General features: G+C 35.6%; 1 protein-coding gene across 3 annotated transcripts; it reads left to right on the top strand.

The window, feature by feature from the left end:
- Nucleotides 1-683: 683 nt before the first annotated feature.
- Nucleotides 684-15291, top strand: LOC147397122 (uncharacterized). 3 transcript variants are annotated; one of them, XM_086452604.1, is made up of 4 exons: nt 684-830; nt 912-2663; nt 3183-4237; nt 14789-15291. In XM_086452604.1, exons 2-4 carry the CDS (start codon nt 1185-1187, stop codon nt 14904-14906), a joined length of 2652 nt encoding a protein of 883 aa, XP_086308730.1. In that variant the 5' UTR covers nt 684-830; nt 912-1184; the 3' UTR covers nt 14907-15291. The 3 variants fall into 3 exon arrangements, 2 of the variants coding, with proteins under 2 accessions (XP_086308730.1, XP_086308729.1); XR_015181163.1 differs by adding an exon at nt 12553-12688 and having other exon boundaries at nt 739-2663; XM_086452603.1 differs by having other exon boundaries at nt 740-2663.
- The last annotated feature ends 4977 nt before the right edge of the window (nt 15292-20268 follow it).

Below are 20268 nucleotides of genomic sequence, written 5' to 3'. Positions count from 1 at the left end.
TATACTCCAGAACATTAAGTTTAAAACTTAATATATTTTAAAAACATTGAATTCACCATTTGATAGATTTTAAAGAGAACAAAAAAATTTGAATAATGATTTTTTGAACTCCCTTCCCCTCTGTGACGTACTCCCCCCTACTCTCTTGACTTGGCATGTGTATAGAATCATAGACTTTTCTTCGGATACACAAATGCATATATTTATGAGAATGCGCAATTGTGTATCTCAAGGAAATTCATGATTATGTATATGCCATGCCATGAGAGCATGTCAAAAGGGGAGTTAGATTATCACAATTAAAAAAATTACGTCTATATCTTTAAAACTATAGGCATAAGAGTCATGTTGGAGTAACCTCAAGCTAGAAACTCATATCTCACTTCTTGATGTAAAAGTGGATGGGAACATAGATGTTTTTCATTGTATCAGGTTTCAAGTATGGGTCAATTCAGCGACAATCCTAGAAATACATCACAATGCCGTTGAAAATTTTAGGTTGGTTTAAAGAGGTGACAAGTACAAAGGGTATTTTCGGTACATCAAAATTTCTGGTAAGCCGACTAGCCGAGACGTTGTATTTAGAGAGCAAAAGTTTTCTAACTTGATGGTTAAGTTACCGTCCGAAAGTAAGGGGTATTTAGAAAGAAATCCCTAAATCAGGGCCCGTTAAGCAATTTCACCTAAATAAAACTTAACCAGCGAACCCTCCCTCCCGTCTTATCTTCAATTATTTTCATTTTCGTTTCATCTCGCTTAAGAACCAAAGACAGAAGGAAAGGCTTTTTAGCAGAAATCCCCAAAACCTGTCCGCCATTAAAGGAAAATCTGTAGGTTTTTTCAATCTCAACTGTGTTTGATTTATTCTGTATTATTTCGATTGTTCTTGATTAATGTTCTTACAATACCAGCTGCGACGACCAAAATCGATCGGTTTCTTACTAAGGTTTCAAGGAATTAGGATTTTTAGATTGCTGAAATAAAGGGAGCATCTCTGATTTAGGTTATTATTTCGAGGGTTTTTGGAATCTAAGCTGTTAGGGTTAAATTAAGGACGTGTTCTTGGATTGCAATCCGGAGAAGAAAGAGGATTAGGGTTTTGAGGAAATTTTGAGAGTCCATTGGGTTTATTTCATCTAGGGTTTCGTTCGTTTGGTGGGAATATTGGTGCGCATTAGAGGATAATGTGTATACTGTGTGTCGTTCAGAAGTGGTCTCGTCGGGTTGCTACGATGCTTCCCTGGTTAGTGATTCCACTTATAGGACTTTGGGCGTTCTCGCAGCTGTTTCCACCCGGGTTTCGGTTCGAGGTGACGTCCCCTCGTCTGGCTTGTGTTTTGGTTCTATTGGTTACCCTCTTTTGGTATGAGATTTTGATGCCTCAGCTATCATCGTGGAGGGCTCGTAGGAGTGCCCGTCTTATAGAGAGAAAGCGGTTTGAAGCTATAGAGATGCAGAAGCTTAGGAAGATGGCAACCCGACGGTGTCGGAACTGTTTGACTCCCTACCGGGAACAGAACCCGGGTAGTGGAAGGTTTATGTGTTCGTACTGTGGTCACATATCTAAACGACCGGTTCTAGACATTCCCGGATCGGCTGGATTGGGAATTTCTAATTCTGGGATAATCGGGGATTTGGTTGGCAAGGGCGGGAAGATATGGAATGGGAAGGCATGGTCAGAGAATGGTTGGATTAGTGGTCATGATTGGTTAGAGAATGGGAGTTTTTCTACTGGGAATTTTACAGGGAAGTCAAATTTTTGGGGGAAGAATGGACGTGGGTTTTTTAGCGGTGATGATCGTTGTTTGGCAGAGAAATCGTATTCTGGTGTTGTTGTTTTCGTGTGGAGGCTTTTGACATCTCTTTTCTTGAGCATAAGGTGGCTTTGGAGAAAGATTTTTAGGGTAACCTCAAAGGATGGTGCGTCATCGGATGCAGAGAAAAAGGGGATGTTGTCTAAGAAGGGTGAAAATGGGGTTGATTTCCATGAGAGCAAAGTAGAGAAAGCTCGTAGGAAAGCCGAAGAGAGGAAACAAGCTAGGTTAGAGAGGGAGCTTTTAGAGGAAGAAGAGAGAAAACAGCGGGAAGAGGTGGCGAGGTTGGTGGAAGAGCGAAGGAGACTTAGGGATGAAAAGATGGAGGCAGAGAAAGATCGTGTCAAAGGCTCAGCTCTTGATAAAGATAAAGATAGAAAGAGAGACGGTGAAAGGAAGCGTCAGGAAAGAAAGAAGGAGAAAGACAAGGGTTCTAGTAAAAGTAATTCTGATTGTGAGGAGCTGGAAAGGAGGATTAGCAAGGACAAGAGGAGTGAGATTGAAAGACGGGACCTTCAGAAAACCGCAATGGCCCATAACTCTGACAATGGGCATGTTATAAAAGCTGCAACTGCAAACAATTTTAGCCGGGGAACTGGTACTCGATACCTGGACCGCATGAAGGGTTCTTTCCTATCTACCTCGAAAGCTTTAAATGGAGCTAGTTTCTTTGGAAGGGCTGCTCACACTTCTGCCAGTGCTGTTTCTAAAGCAAACAAACCTATTGGTTCTGTAGATCATATCCAAGTTTCTACCAATTGGAGAGATGTACATTCCACCGAACATGTACCTGGAAAACTAAATTCAAATGGAGATGATAAGACCAGTGAGACCAGTTTCCACCGACCTGTAAGTTATATTCCCCTATATTCTAATTTACATCTTTATTCAGCTGTATTATATTAGTTTAGTAAATTTGGTTGGATCATAAAATGTGGACTACAGGACAACTAAGATTTAACTAATTGAGCATATGTCGTTTATGATATGAAAAGGACATGAGGTTCATCATCCTTACTACCATCCTATTCAATAAGACCAGCTCATTGATCTGAATTGTTCAAGAAATGACCGTCTCCTGGAGACCTAAATTCAATGCGAGTCACTGAAAACTTCTAAAAGGAATTCATATGGATCCAATGAACTAAGTCGATAAGGACCATGCAGGTTCATATGTGTGTGTGTGTGTATATATTACACTTATCTGATAGTCCAGATTGATGAGCTAGGCTGCCACATTGAATCAGGCTGGTAGGATCATATAGGATGAGGGGCTCAGCTCTATCATATGCGTTCTCCATCCTCAGTAACATTAAGGCATGCTTTACTTTCTTATTGGCTAGTTTACCGTTGGCTGATATATCCCAGGTTGGATCTGAAATGCAAGCACGGGCAACCCCCAAAAAATCATGGCAGCAATTATTTACTCGTTCGCCAGTATCTCCTCCTCCATTCTCCAATGCAAATGGCATAAGTAGTTCAAATCAGAAGCCCCAAGAAAAAGCTCGAAGCTTGCATTCACCTAGTCAAGCATCACCAACACATCCTTTACAAGACCCGATCCATTTTAGGCAATCATTGCGGTCTCCTTATTCAAGTGGTTTAACAAGTAATAGTTTGGTTTCTTCTTCATCGGTTGGACCAATATGTCCTCCTGTTGGAAAACCACCACATGAATATATACCTGAAGAACTAGAAATTTTTGAAGATCCGTGTTACGTTCCTGATCCAGTGTCCTTACTTGGGCCAGTTTCTGAATCACTTGACAATTTTCCTTTGGACTTGGGGAATGGGTTTGTTAAAGATATGGAACTGGAAAGGCCTTATGTTCTGAAGAATGTATCTGCTTCTGCAGAAGTTAATAAGCCATTGCCAATTGAGTCCCCTATGTCACGATTACGGGTCGTTGAAGAAAGGAATGCTAATCCTAGCCCATTTCGTAATACGTCACCGTCAAATGAATCAAGTGATACACATGAATTGGGAACGTGGCAGATGTGGGGTACGACTCCACTCGGTCAGGATGGACTTGGTTTTGTAGGTGATCCTGCCAGCTGGCTGTTACCCCTAGGGCAGAACATATCAAACAACAAGGAAGATATTGCTCATTTTTCTTCCCGTAAGCCCATTACTTCTCAATTTGCAACAGAGAACGTCCTTCTTGGAGCTCCTTCCCCACAAAGAGTTCATCTTGGTAATAGTCAAAATGGTGGGACGTTTGGTCATCTTGGTCCTGGTGCAAAGGATAATGATCCATGGTTACAGAGGAATGCATTTCCGCTATTATCAGGTGATGGAGAAAACCATTTCCCTCTACTTATCCCGTTGGAGGAAAATTCTCAGAATGAGTTGACTTATGGTAATTCAAGCAGACCAGCAATCAGCCATCCCTTTGAACAGTCTCCAGCCAATTGTTGGTCCAAGTGAGTAAAGAGTACCCTGAAATCTTTCTGTTTTAAACATTCTGACAATGTATGGTGCTGTTTAATTATGGAACATAATAATGTGGCTTTCTAATCATGGTGGATCTTTTAGAGGCATTGCATTCTATTAACATACTTTTAGTTGCATATATTCTGCTAGATCATATTTATGGTTTATTTGGTTAAATTTTTTTCTGTAGGAGGTTCCTTTGACAGGTTTTCTTCCAATGTTCTGTGGATTTAGGGTAGACCTTCCATACACTTTTCTTTTAGATATTTAGCAGGACATTCTCTTAAGAAGATTATAGTGTTATAATTTTACTAGAAAATTTGCAATCTCATTTATTTCAATAATGCAAATGTTAAGAGTAATTCTATCTGTTGTAAAACCATATTGCTGTATTATAAATATTAATACAGAAAAAAAGGAAAGACACTTCGCAGTACTATCTCAATGCTAATGTAAAACTACAACCTGAACTCTCGCAGACTGTTTTTTTCATTCGAAGGACCCGCCCTCTCCTCATGGCAAATTGTTTACACTGACTGGAGGGGGCAGTGAGACTGGTAGAAACATGGAGCTGTTACCTGATCCTGCTTTTAAGTTTTTCTATGAGATGGTATTCTGCTTACATGTGTTCCTTCTATTCATCGAAATTCCTTTGATGCTAATCTAGTGGTACCTAGATTGTGTGCATGTGTGAAGTAAAGAAAGTAGTTTGAATTTTGAGATACTACTTTAGAGATGTTGGAAACCCCATCTTTCTCCATGAGTGGGAGGCATTCACTGTTCTGAAACCTCTTCTCTTACCACTTATCCAGAAGTAGGTAATTCTCGACTGGCTGACTGATTGCACAGTTTTGGGAACACGGAAGATCTTTAAAGCTTTGAGTACAATTCATTTGACAAGAAGTTGTTGAATTGGCTCAATTATCGGATTTAATATTGGTTGTTGATTTGTAGTATCTAGTTATAAATGATTCAGATGTACGACCTTACTTGAACATGATCTGTTCTATAGGCTTGTACCTCTGTATCCTTGAGTTCTAAGGAGACAAGACTCCGATGTATTTGAGATCCTTTGAGACTCCAATGCAGTCAACATTATAATAAGTTGATGTTGTTGTTCAGATGATACAATAATGAGCTGATGTTGTTTGGGTCAGTGTTCGGTTTGGAAATTAATCTTTCTACAAGTAAGGTTTTTGGAGTTTGGAACCTTAATTTGTCGGAGATAGCATCGATTTCGGTTATGAAGTGTGATCTTTTCTGGCCACATTTTGGTTTACCTTTAGGAGTAGGGTATACAGTAAAATCGGCATAAGACCTTGTGATTAAGAGGATGTCGTTGAAGCTAGGAGGGTGGAAATCAAGATACTTGTCAAAGGGAGGTACATTAATTTTATGTCTCTTATCTCCTATTCCTAGGAGTCTCTCGATAACAGAAGACTTGGCTTGGACAGAGTGAAATGGAGGAAGATGAGTCGTTTAGCCAACCCAAAAAGGGTGGCGGGATGGGACTTTGTAACATCAGGAATATGTATTGTTTAGAAAAATGATTATGGAGGTTCAGAGTTGAGTAAGATAGCTTGTGAAGGTGTGTGATTGAGTTTAAATATTGAGTGGAATGTTTTGGATGGAAGAGTGACATGGTCACTTCAACTTTTGGCTTTAGTGTGTGGAGAGGTGTTTAGAATGTTATGCCTGAGTTTGGAAAGTGGGTTGCTTTTAGAGTTGGAAAAGGAGACAAGGTATGTTTTTAGGAAAAATGCTATTTTGGTGGACTTAATTTAGTGAACTATTTGCTTTCTATCAAGAACAATTTAACGATCTAGAACTTTGGGGAGTGGGTCAAAGGAGATCCGTATTTGGTTTTTTGTTTTAGGGGGAACGTGAATGATTAGGTCTATTTGATTGCTAGTCTTATTAGATCATATCTGAACCCCCAATCTTACCATTGATCTGTCAAATCTTTTTCTCTTACTTTGTCAAATTATACTTGTGTGTCTTTTCCTAGTGCAGCACATTGATTTGGAGGTCAAAAGGTTCCATTTAAGGTCTCTTTCTTCCTGTGGCCAATTCAATTAGACTAAATTTTTCATCTTATTTTTAGAGGTTTTTTTTTTTTGTGTCAATTGTTTTAGTTTTTTTTGGTATGGGTAAAACCTGTTCTGAATGAGATCAGTAACTTTTTCAATTGTTGCTCCTTATATAAAGTTACTGGTGAGTTTGTAGATCACTTTTTTATTCATTGTAGGCTGACTAGGGCTATTTGTTCCAATTATTTCCCATCTTATGAAGATTGAGTGGGTGGTTCCCAAATCAGTTCTTTTTCTTCTTCAAAGTTGGAGTCCCATATTTCCAAATTGTGAAAGAGAGATTTTTGTCGTGTCTTATTCTGTTTGCAATATGCTGGCGCATATGGAGAGGAATATGAGGGTGTTTGATGGCAAGGATCACGGGGAGGGAGATGCTAGTATATTTGTGTTGTTAGTCTATTGGGGTAAGCTATTTCAACAATTTAGGGGTTTATTTTGGAAGATTTCATCTTTAGGTGGGAGTTGGTGATCACCAATGAAACATAGCAGTGATTTGCTTTTCCTGCTTTCCCATGTTGGCGTCTTTTTAGTCTTTCTTGGATGGTCTTATTGGCCGATAGTGCAATTTATCCCTTCTTTTTAATGAAATTGTATACTCATAAAAAGTAAAGAATGTCTAGCTGTTGATGTTTGATGAACATAGTCATCATCAGTACCTCAGTTCACATTGTAGAGCCATATCTTCTTATCTTCAGATATTTTCTCACTACCTCAGTTCACATACTTTTAAGCCCTGTCATCTTCTTTGAGCCTTCACCCACACCACACCAAACCTCATCTTCTCAATGTTGCTGTCATTTGTCATACCCTCCCAAACCATCTTAATAGACTTCCCTTTATTTTATGCCCCTATTGGGCTTTTCCTAGATTCCCTTCGTTCTCTAATTTGATTTTTTGTCGCTGATCTTTCTGCATGAAATATGATCGATTGTTTGATGTGCAATGTCCAATTAAAGAGTGTTGTTTGTAAGGGTCACTGGCTTACCTCTTGGGATAGAATGTGCCTCTATGGTGGTTGTTACCCATACGTCCTACCTTGAAGTGAGGGTAGAGTTTCAGATTGAAGTCCAATGCCATTTTGAGGGTCTGGGCATTGTTTTATTCATGTAGGTAAGAATACTACGTATATACATACTAGAGTTTGCCCGTGCCTACGGCACAGTCACCTTTTTTGGGGTTAGGGGTAAAAGAGGAAAGACGATAAAGTTGTAGGGGGTATTATTGGAAAAGGGTAAAGACAATAAAGTTGGAGGGGTATTATATGAAAGGAGCATAGGAGAAAAGACAATAAAGTTGAAGTTGTAAAGGAAATAAAGTTGAAATTATTCCTTGAGATGCATGCGAGATTGAATTTGGGCCGCTTTATGGGGGATAAACATTAGGAGGAGACAACCGTTGGGTTTTATTATGTAGATATATAATAAAATAGAACAAGACGGTTATCCCTCCTTTGTGTCAATCTTCCCCCCTCCTTATAAGGAGGGGTTAGGAACTTAGGATTTGATCTCACCATGAATCTCGAGGACAACCGTCGACTTTTTTGTCTTTTCTCTTCTCCCTCTTTCCAAGAATACCTCTCTAACTTTATTGCCTTTCTTCTTCTACGTCCCTTTTCCAAGAATATCCTTTATCTTTATATATTGCCTTTCGTCTTCTCCCCCTTTCCAATAATACCCCTCAAAATTTATTGTTTTTCTCTTCTACCCCTTAACGGGCATCGTGCCAGTAGGCATGGGCAAACTCTACCGCGTGTGTGTGGGATTTGATTGTGGATGAATAATACCTCTTGTACAGGTCTAAATTAAGGAATTGAAATTCATCAACTTATCGATCAAAAAAAAAAAATTCATCAACTTTGATCCATGTGCAATCTGATGATGGATGATTCCTCTACTTGACAACATTATGATAACCACCACTACTAGTGGTAATAATTTGATAATCAAGGACATCTTCAATGTCTGTAATATTAGGACTTGGTGGTGGGTGAACAACTTGCTTTACGACTTGAGAATCATCACGATGACCACATTATATGGTCAAATTTTCTACATCAAAGATAGGACTAGTATCATGTTTTCAGGCAACTCTTGAGCATAACCATTAATGTTGGTTTCTTTAGGATCTTACTGGAAACTACACTTCTAGATTGCAATTTTTTAAAAGTGCCTTTGTGAAATCCTTCTTGCCTTATATGTACCATCACCATGCCCTATTCTTGAAATTTAATAAACCTGCAATGCAAATCAACCATTGCTTTTATTGATTCATTATGGATTGCAATCTTTCTTCATACCCCATCATGAAACTGATGGATGTTTTAGCAAAATCCTTCAGCTTGACAGGGGAAAACTTCAGAAAATTTGGTAAAAAGTCGGCAAAATATCAAAATAAATACATAATACTAATCGTGAAAAATATAAAAATGTATATTTCTTATATAAGGTATAATATTAAACAAAATTAAAAATTTCTTATTATAAAAAATAATAAAATGCATGTGCATTGCACGTGAAATATTATACGGTTATGTTTTAGAAAAATATTTTTAAAACTTCATCTATAATTTTAATATTTGATTGAAATATTTAAAAGAAAATTTAAAATAATTTAATTATTTGAGCATACATACTGTCTTTGTACTTTAGTGACATACATGTTAAAGAGGGAAATCGTGCATTTTTTATTATGAGAAAATGAAGTTGGAAAGCTGTGTGAAGTGTTGTACCCACGTCTTAGGTTCACTAACCACTAACCCTTTGCTTATCATTTTTTTTTTTTTTTTAATTTCCTTTACAAAGAAACACATATTTAGGAGACTTTCTTGAGGGAAAACAAGTAATTTTTATAACTTGAAGTCTTCAATTACAATGTCGTGTATATACTAAATAAATCATATTGAATGGTAATTTCATATACATACCAAGGCTACTAAAATAAGTAGAAACCCTAGCTTTTTATTGAAAAAGTTTAGGGCCTTTACAGGCTCTATCTTTGATAAATTCTTTTTTTTTGGGGGGGTTCTAGAATGACAACGTACTTTCAATTTGCTTTATCTTTTCAATTTCAAATTGTTCTAGTATATGGAAAAATATTAATTGTTAGAGACTATTAAATGATTGGTCAATAAATGTAATTAGAATTACATTGATGATTTCACTATTCCACTCACATCGTAGAGTATCAATTAATCCTTTTCTTGGATGGGGAAAGTCAAACCATTCCAAAAAAAATGCTTTCAATAAAAAAATAAAAAAAAAGAAACAAAGTCACTTATGTGAAAGACAATAACATTTCCTTTTCAATCACACGCCGATTTATTTTTCAGATATTTGATTGTAGAAAATTGAAAAAGGTGGAAGAAAAAGAATTATTGTTTAATTAATGGAATAGGAATCCCCTTGATGGTTTCACTATTCCACTGACATCGTAGGGTATCTAATTAACATTTTCTTGGATTGGGAAAGTCAAACCATTCCCCAAAAAATAATGCTTACAATAAAAAATTAGAAACAAAGTCACATATGTAAAAAATAATAACCTTTCCTTTTAATCAAACAATGAATTATATTTCAGATATAGTTTTTTTGAATGATATTATTTTTCAGATATCTGATTGTAAAAAATCGAAAGATGTGGAAGATTTTTTATTTATTTATTTTAAATTATAACAATTTATGTTAATCTGCACATAATAAGTTTTAATAATCCTTTTGCGAATTCCTTAGACATTGACAAAGCTCTAATTAGGGAAAAAAAGAGACATGACAAAGCATTTATTATTAATTACAATATTAGTTGGAAAAACAAAATTTAAGTGATGGGTGGAAATTGTCACATGAGAAACATATCTAAGATGCATGCGCTTGTATTTATCTTTGTCAATTAATTAATAAATATAATTTATGAAAATAAATATACTTGGCGTGGCATCAGTCGCTTGATTAATGATTTATGTTAATCTTTTTTTTTTGCTATTTAAGCTTGCGCTTGTGATTGGTATGACTTGATGACATGGCAAACGATGCCTTATAAAAATAATTAAATAATAAAAAATGATTTGTGTTTGTGATTGCATGACTTGGTGATATGGTCGAGACATGACAAATCAATTAAGAAATGTGACATAATTCCCTTGATTATGATCTTATTAATTTTGTTTTCAATTTTTGTTATTTTACCTTGTGTTTGTGATTGTATGACTAGATGAGATGACAATTCATGATTTGTATAAAAAAAGTAAATGTATTTGTTATTCAACCTAGGATTTATAAAAATAAATAAATTAGCCTTGCATTTATGATTGTATGATTTGATGACATGACATTCCACTATCTAAAAAGAATTCTATTGGTTATTTATTAGGCTTTTGTTTGTTATTGTACGACTTGATGACATGGCAGTCCATGATTTATCAATAATTTAAATAATTGTGCAAAATAGACCATGGAAGAGGCATTGCATAAAAAACAAATGCTTTCGGGAAATGTAAATGTGGTTCCAATGGTGATAAACTAAGATAAAGTCGGCTGAGATGGTTTGAGCATGTTCAACGAATGTCAATTGTGAGGAACTATTCAAGTTGAAGGTCCTAAAAAAGCCAAAGGAAGACCCAAAAGATGGTGGATGAAGATAGTGAAAGGAGATGTCAACCTCTTAACAAAAATCTTGGCTTTGGATGGAGTAAAATGGATGAAGAAGATTTGATTAACTGGCCCCAAATCTTTTTAATAAGGCTTTGTTCTTGTATTTCGCTAAACCATGAATATTAACCAAAATAATCAAATTTTAAGTATCAATAGGCATGATTTTGGTGAAAATGTTTCGGTAAATAATATAAAGTAGACCAAAATATACTTTCTTTTTACAACTTATTCTAAAAATGTGGATAACATTCATGACTATTGTAAGATTATAAATTGTTGTGCAAAGAATTTGTAAATTTCATATAATTTTCATTCATTATGTCGCATAGAATTATAAAAACAGATGATGTGATGTCATTTCTGCAAACAATAGAAGCAACATAATCAAATTGCAAGCATAGTATTAGAAGTTGGTCAAGATGGAAGACTTCAGTTGGAGACAAAAAAATTGAGAATGGATGGTTCAAAGAAGGGAATATGAGATATTTCTTCCAAGTGGCTAGTGCCATAAAAAGGGTAGTGGGATTTCTAGATTGGAGATTGGAGGATCACTTTTGCAAGGGGAAACGGAGACCGAAGGAGTAGTAAGATTAACGAGAATAAAAGAATCAATCTCCTATAGACCCATTTTGGATGGTCTAGAACTTGGAAATATTAGTTCATGCTGAGTGGTTGGTAGGGAAGTCCCTTTGATGAGACATAACTCCACTTGTTGGTGAAGGGTTAGACAATGATAGATAATTGAGTATTCAAATCCTGTTGGAAGATTATTAGAATGAACTTAATAAAAATTGGGGTTATTCTTGTTGAAAGAGTGTATAAAATCATTGCAAAAGCTCTAGTCTCAAGAATTCGTGTAGCCATTCGTGATCTCTCTCGAACGAGCATTTTGTGAGAAAGAAAAAAAAAAAGAACATGCAAATTTTGGATGGGGTTAGTGGCCAATGGATGCTCGAGTTTGAGGAACAATAGAAAAAAAAAATCTTAGGTTATTTATAAGGTTGATATGGATAGACTTATCATTTCCATTGGGGGTTTTTGGACAACCTCTTGGGTAGAATTGGCTTCGGTTGGAAATGAAATTATGGATCCAAATGTGTCTCTTTGGTGTTCTTTTAAGTATTGGTTAATGGTTCACCAACAATTTATTTTTTCTTTCCAATTTCCTTAGATAGAGTCCCCCTTTCCTCGTTCATGTTTATCTTAGTGGCTGAGGCTTTTGGTAGGAAGAACTCTAGAGACGTGGAAATAAGTGCTGTAGAGGTTTTTAAGGTAGGCAATGATGACAACTACATATCCTACTTACAATTTGAGGACATCCTCTTGTTTATTGCCGTGTTGCACAATAGCTAGGGTTCATAAAGGGCTTGTTGTGTTGTTTTGAAGCAGTGGCTAGCTTGAGCATCAAAATGGATAAATGTAAGATATTTAGCGCGGGTAGTTGCTTGAGCTTAGAAAGGTTTGTTGATTCCTTAGGTTGTGTTGTTGTGTCTTTCCCCTCATCTTACCTTGTTTTTCTTTTGTTAGTAAAATACTATTCCATGTAAATCTAATATTTGGTTGTGGCAGGGATAGAAAAAAGTGGGTTCTTTAGAAGGTTACCTCCCAACTGGGTGGCCTCCCTGTTGCACATTGGGAGACTTCCGTGGGATCGAGGCGTGCAACATTATCAAAAAATATGAAAAAGGTTACCTCCCAAAAATAGGTAAAATAATCTCATCACGAGTACTTCGTCCAGTCCACCTATCTAATTTTTGTCACTGGCGATTAGTGTGAGCAATACACTAAAGGATGAGGGTGTCTTGTGGTGTGGCAAAGATAGCACTTTCAAATATCACTTGATAAACTAGAAATCTAAATGAACTCCAAACAAGAGAGGTACAAGGCACTTTCTATAAAGTAGGAAATGGTAGTAAGGTCAAGTTTGGTAGGATGGATGGTGCAGTAACACTTCTCTGAAAGAGGGTATCCTAGTTTCTTTGCTCTCTCTTCTAGGAAAGGATGCTCAGTCACTTTACATGATTTGGAATGTTAAGGGTTTAACATGAAATTTCATTTTGAGTAACCTGAATTGACTGGGAGATAGACTTGATTTCAATGTCTTGGTAGAGATTGCAACATTACTTTCTTGTTTGAATGATTCTCTCATAACAGGAGGATAATAGATTATTGTTCTAGAATAAGGTTTATGCTCCCTTTTAGGGTTCGTCATGGTTGGTATAACATGGCCTCCTCGTCTATAGGGTGCTTCTTATGAAGATTGCTCCTTTTCATGATGTTCTAGGGTATTAAGGGGCTTGTGTTCTAGTGGGACTAGGATGCACATAGAATTTAAGGGGGGTATTTTTTGAAGATTTTTTTCGTTGGGTGTTTCTTTTTCATGATGCAGACTAGATTGTCCCTTTACTTTTGCATTCCTTGTGTTTTTATCTTCTTTTTTTTGTTTTTGTTTCATAAGTTATTAGGTAAGTGAAAATTGTTCATATTTTTCGTTTGACATCTTTAATTTTGATTCATGGTTTCCAATGCCTATCAAAAAAATCTTTTTGCGTGATTGCATTTTGATCATCCTGTATCGGTTTTGAGGTAGTCAATATGAATGTATCGACTCTTACATAGTGACTGTTGAATACTCGAATACTACTATCATATTTTGTCAGTCCATTGATCCTAGATTTCTGGGTCTGGATCTTTTCCTTAATAGAGGTCCAAGTGGATAAGTTGGACTCAGATGTGCTAAAGTCTAATGTTAATGTTCGATTCATGATTCACATTTTCTTGATGGCTGAGATGATTGAGTTTGGTTTTGGAGTTTACTAAATGTTTGCTCATTCCATGATTTTACAAACCCACTAAAGGTCCTTGTTTTCTGATGGAGCTGGTAGGCATGGGATCCACAATAAAGAGTTCAAGAGTTCTCCAATACATTATGAAGGCTTGGTGTGGGTAACAAAAACAATTTGTATCTGAATGGTCAAAAAGCATAAATGTTTAGTTTGTGCATCAAGAAATTATATGCAACATGCATTGTTGGATCGGGAACAGTCAAGCTGTTTCTTTATCAGAACCACACCTACCGGTCGACCAAGTGAATGGGCCATCAACTCCATAAGATGGCCTGAGGATGCACTCAACAAAGGCTTGCATATGGTTTGCTCTAGGGCATCGACAGCCCATTTTCTCACAAAGGGAACATGATAGCTTTGCTAAACAAAGCAAGTTGTTAGATTAGTCCTATCCTTTTTATAAGTTGCTGAGCTAAAAACAAAAAAAGAATTATTGGTACGACAGCTTTCACAAATGGTGCTTAATTTAACCCTACAAAATTGACACTCCATTTCAGCTCATCTTTGGTTCGTACATACTAAATTGACCAGTCCCAAGATCCCAACCCTCAGATTTTTCTAGGTTCTCAAACCTAGCAAACTCAATTTCAACAAATCTGATTCATGTCTAAAAATGTTGATATTCATAATTTTTATGTCTACGACTCCACTTCAAGCTATAAATGAGCACTAACCTTTTTGCTTGCCAAGGTCACCATATATGATGCAATAGGATGTTGCCATTGCGATGGTGAAAGGGGGTGGACTTTAATATATTGGGAAAAAGTGTTAGACTTATAGATTTAAAAACGATTTGTTTTGGTCATTTGTGCATTAGAGTTGCTTCTTGTTCAGCAGTGAAGGTTGGGGATTTTTAGTTTACATGTGAACTTAACTGATTAAGTTTGTGTTGTTTCCTGTAGTTGGGATTACATGATTTATAATGTTTCTAACTTGGACCATGTTGTGTTATCTTGCAGAAAGGATTGGGCTGTGCATGGTTCAGGGGATAGTGATGGAAACTCGGTCCCAGCAAGGCCGCCTATGTGGGGTCAATTTTCTACCCCAGATGTACAGTCGGTATGGTCATTTAATTGAAAAATGAAAAAAGAAAAAGAAAGAACAAAAAAAAAAAAAACTTCAAACCCCCCACGTATTCCCACCAAAGGTAAGCAACCTCTTTTGAGGGAGAGTACACTGGTTGCTTTGTATCTTCTTCTTTAAATGAAAATGATCATCAACCTAGATTTGCATTAGTACATAGATAGTTTGCACACCTCACAGTAGATCGAAGGTTGGGTGACACACCTCACTTTCTTTTTTAGGTAAGTTATCAAAATCTAAACTTGTCTGCTTGCTTGAATCAGTCATGCAGAGCATTAGCTGCACTAATCATCAAGTTGTTGTTGTGATGGAATCATCTGATCCTTTCAAACTATGTAGCTCACAAGGTTTTACAGTTCCTCTATGCTCTTAATTCTTCCACGCTTCTTCAGATTGCTTGATTTTTTTCTATTACATTTTAGAGTTTTTTAGCTTCCTTTGTAAATTGCCCACTTGGTTGCATGTTATGCGTCCTTGAGTCTGTCACGCTCTTCATTTACTTCGTTTAGTTCAGTCCCTGAGTTCTCTTTCTCTGAAGTGCAGGCTAGATGCCAACTTCCTTTGAAGCTTGACTATCAACTTCGCATGAAACTAGCTTTCTTGTAAACCAAATCTATTATCCTTTTAAAATGGGGCCATGTGTCAACTGGCCCTCGAGTTAGCCTTCCTCCAAATTAGATTTGCCTGAAAACCAGGCTTGATGGCAAATGCCCCCTAGACTTGGCGTCAATGGTGCCTTAATATCAACTGCATATCAAACGTCCTTATTTAAATCTAACAAGATTTGTATATTATGGAGTGCAATATCGACGCCTACTATATCTAAATCTTTGCTACCAATTTTCCCTAAAATTGATTTTCTTTTGAGCCAATTTCACATCATTTAATATGCCCTGATGTCAATTCCCCAGAGTTGGCCGTCCTCTAACTTAGGCTCAGGGCCGGCTCGATACAGGTTAAGGCCTAAGGCGAAACACCTCGGAATGAGGCCTTTTTCATATTTAATATATTACAGTAAATAATAACAATTATCTATTTAAATAATAAAAAAGGTTCAAATATGACTACTCATGTAAAAATATGTGATCAAATCGTGTAAATACAAAATCCAATAAATGAGATTTATCCTTGAAATTAGTATCATCAAGGATTGAAGATATGTGTGCTATTTGGATACATATAAATCCTGACCATTGGATTACATGTTTGCACAGTTGAGATCAAGAGTTTTCTCATGACTCATTCTTACCCAATTCAATAAAATGTTATTTTTATAGCTTTCCATTATACAATACTAATTATTTTTTTACTTTAAAAAATTTAACGTACAAGGGTTTCAAGAGTTTTTGAAGTCTGGATATAGGGCCGTTTTGAAATTTTTGGTAAGTTAGCATTTTCTTTGGGTAGTAAAAAATTCTCAAAATTTTCATGTTTTTGCACAATTCTTCCTTCGAATAAGGACTAGGCATGATCAGTAATCTATCACAAAATTCACATAAAAAAAAAATCCTTACTTTTGTAAAATTATCTGAATTAAGGACTAAATGACATTTTAATAGTTTATTGGTAAAGTTTGGAATATAATAAAAAAATTTGTCCTTCCCTCAAAAATTTAATTTCTTGATAAGAAACTTAAAACACATGATTAATATATTTTCTAATTTTTTATTTTTATTTTTATGAAACATTTCAGAATTTATACAATAAATTTTGAATAACAATTCTATTACTATTAAGTGATTGGATTTTAAGTTTTTATTTTTTCCCCTTTAATTAGAAGAGGTTACACGTGTAAGAGAGAAATATTTAAAGAATTTAATATTTTTTTTGAAAATTAGGAATTTATGGGAATCTAACAGAATTAGAAGATCTTATCCATTATTATTATTTTTTTTGGAAATACCCTAATTGATTAATTTCAACGTGTAAAGCAATAATGGGTTAAACAAATTTGCTCAATTAATTTTTTTAAATTTTTTTAAAGAATAATCACCTCAACGGCATCATCCATTGGCATTATATATCAGTAACGAATTTTAAAGCCCCACGAAACAACCGTTTATCTAACTTTTTCGGGAAGCAAAGCTGAAAAGGGACTCTTTTAAGGAAAATTATTGTCCTCGAAGTTGTTGAAAATTAAACCTAATTTTAAGGATATATATGAGCCCCGTTCACCACCTTACGCTTTACCCACGTGTTTTGTCCTATATCGATTAGAAGTTTTAGAATGGACTGATTTTTTATTTATAAAAAATGGATTGTCTACGATTTTTTAACTTGTAAACATAGGGCAAGAAATTTCGGAATGGGTTGATTTTTTGTGAAGATGATTTTCTAATCATAGAATTCATCATCACCAAAAATCAGCTCATTCTAAAACTTCTAACCCATGTAGGACAAAACACGTTTGGTAAAGCGCAGGGTAAAGTGTAGGGTGTTATATATATATATATATATATAGGGTCACGTTCAAAGGCCAATTTTTTGGCAAAACATTTTCAAAACATGAGTTAGAAGTTTTGGAATGGATTGATTTTTGGTGAGGATGATCTCTACGGTGAGGAGATTATCATCATCAAAAATCAGCCCATTCCAAAACTTCTAACCCCATCAAAAATAGTTTACAAAAAATAGACGGTCCATGATTTTTCAATTTGTAAACATGGGTTAGAAGTTTTGGAATGAGCTGATTTTTGGTGAGGATGCGCTCTTCACCGTAGAGATCATCCTCACAAAAAATCAGCCCATTCTAAAACTTCTAACTCATGTTTTGAAAAATGTTTTGCTAAAAATTTGGCCCTTGAACGTGACCCATATATATATAGGGTCTCGTTCCCTACCCTAAGCTTTACCCTACACTTTAACAAACGTGTTTTGTCTTACATGGGTTAGAAGTTTTGGAATGGCTGATTTTTGGTGAGGATGATTTCTATGATTAGAAGATCATCCTCACCAAAAATCAGTCCATTCCGAAATTTTTAGCCCCATGTCTACAAGTTGAAAAATCGTGGACCGTCCATTTTTTGTAAACCATTTTTGATGGGGTTAGAAGTTTTGGAATGAGCTGATTTTTGGTGAGAATGATCTCCTCACCATAGAGATCATCATCTCCAAAAATCAGCCCATTCTAAAACTTCTAACCCATGTGGGACAAAACACGTTTGTTAAAGTGTAGGGTAAAGCTTAGGGTGGGGGACGGGACCCATATATATATGGGAAGGGTAGCGTTCAATGGCAAACTTTTTGGCAAAACGTTTTTCAAAACATGAGTTAGAGGTTTTGGAATGGGCTGATTTTTGGTGAGGATGATCTCTACGGTGAGGAGATCATCCTCACAAAAAATCAGCCCATTCCAAAACTTCTAACCCATGTTTACAAGTTGAAAACTCGTGGACCGTCCATTTTTTGTAAACTGTTTTGTAAACTCGTGGTCTCGTGGACCCATGTTTATATGGGAAATGTTCAGCACCAAACATGTTGGCAAAACATTTTTCAAAACATGGGTTAGAGGTTTTGGAATGGGCTGATTTTTGGTGAGGATGATCTCTACGGTGAGGAGATCATCATCACCAAAAATCAGCCCATTCCAAAACTTCTAACCCCATCAAAAATGATTCACAAAAAATGGACGGTCCACGATTTTTCAACTTGTAAACTGGGGTTAGAAGTTTTGGAATGGGCTGATTTTTGGTGAGGATGATCTCCTCACCATAGAGATCATCTTCACTAAAAATCAGCCCATTCCAAAACCTCTAACCCATGTTTTGAAAAATGTTTTGCCAAAATGTTTGTTGCTGAACGGTACCCTATATATATATATATATATATATATATATATATATATGTTTTTTTTTCTAGAATTTTTAAAAATGAGTTCATCCAAGATTTCATCCCAAAGTCTTTTATGGTTTCTAGATTCTCTTGAAAGGATCATGCAATCCCCACATTTGTTCCTCCCGACCTGTATTGATCAATTTTTTTCTTTTCAACTTGTAAGGATCATTTGCGCACGTAGAAGTAAAAAAATATATAAAAAAGATTATGATTTTAATGTGTTCTTCAAGCTCCCCTACCACTTTTTTTTTTCTTCTTATCAATGTGCTTCTGAAGTGGAATCATTCAACGATAATTGTCCCTTGTTCGAGTTTTTTTTTTTTTTTAATTTATAATTAAATTTGTCTACTTTATGAAAATCAGGCTGAGTCGATTGGTTTGAATCATGTTCAAGGAATGACAAGTGATTTTTGTTTTTGCTTTTGTGTAGATCTTATTTCAATGTTTTATCGAAGTTACTCCACATATTGCTTGACAAGAATTAGATTGTGGATTTATTTGTCTTTTGTTAATTTTTTTTTTTTTTTTAAATTTTTTGTATAGGTTTAGAGTTTCGTTTTTATATGTATAGGTTGAGATGAAGTGGACTCAAGAAAAGTGATATCATATGTTCACACACAATCCTGACCGTGAATGTGTGATATGCAACGATTGGGATAAAAGTGTATCCCGAGAATATATTATGGATCTTTAAGATAAATCTCAACCATTGGATATAACATATATATTGTTGAGATTGTGTGTGAACATGAGTTCACTTTCATGAGTCCATGGATAGCATTCGACAACCAACAAACGCTTAGGGAGCCAACATTTTGTCTTATATGGGTTAAAAGTTTCGAATTGAGTTGGTTTTTTGTGAGGATGATCTCTATGGTGAGGAGATCACCCTCACAAAAAATCAGCACAATCTGAAACTTCTAAGCCCATCAAAAGTGGTTAACAAGTTGAAGAATTGTAGATCGCTGATTTTTATGGTTAATTTGTAAACCACTTTTGATGAAGTTACAGGCTTCAGATTATACCAATTTTTTGTGAGGATGATCTATTCACCATATAAATCATTCTCACAAAAAATCATTTCATTCTGAAACTTCTAACCCATATAAGACAAAGTGTTGGCTATCGAACGAGACCCATATATTAGCCAAAGTGTTTTGTCCTATATGGGCTAAAAGCTTCGAAATGGGTTGATTTTTTGCAAGGATAGTCTCTATGGTGAGGAGATCATCCTCACGAAAAATCATCCCATTTTGAAACTTTTAACTCCACTTTACAAGTTGAAGAATTGTGAATTGTCAACTTTTACCATTAATTTGTAAAAATCACTTTTGATAGAATTAAAAGTTTCAAAATGGATTGGTTTTTTGTGAGTACGATCTCTTACCATAGAGATCATTCTCACAAAAGTCAATTCCCAAACTTTTGGTTATATATCATAAAACTCTAGTCGCCGAATACTACTCAATATATATATATATATATATATATATATATATATATATATATATATATAATATAT

Source organism: Akebia trifoliata, chromosome 8 (assembly GCF_017979445.1).
Source record: "Akebia trifoliata isolate Shusen 1 chromosome 8, ASM1797944v1, whole genome shotgun sequence".
NCBI lineage: Eukaryota > Viridiplantae > Streptophyta > Magnoliopsida > Ranunculales > Lardizabalaceae > Akebia > Akebia trifoliata.
The sequence above is the reverse complement of the archived record's forward strand: the minus strand, read 5'-3'. Positions and strand labels throughout refer to the sequence as shown.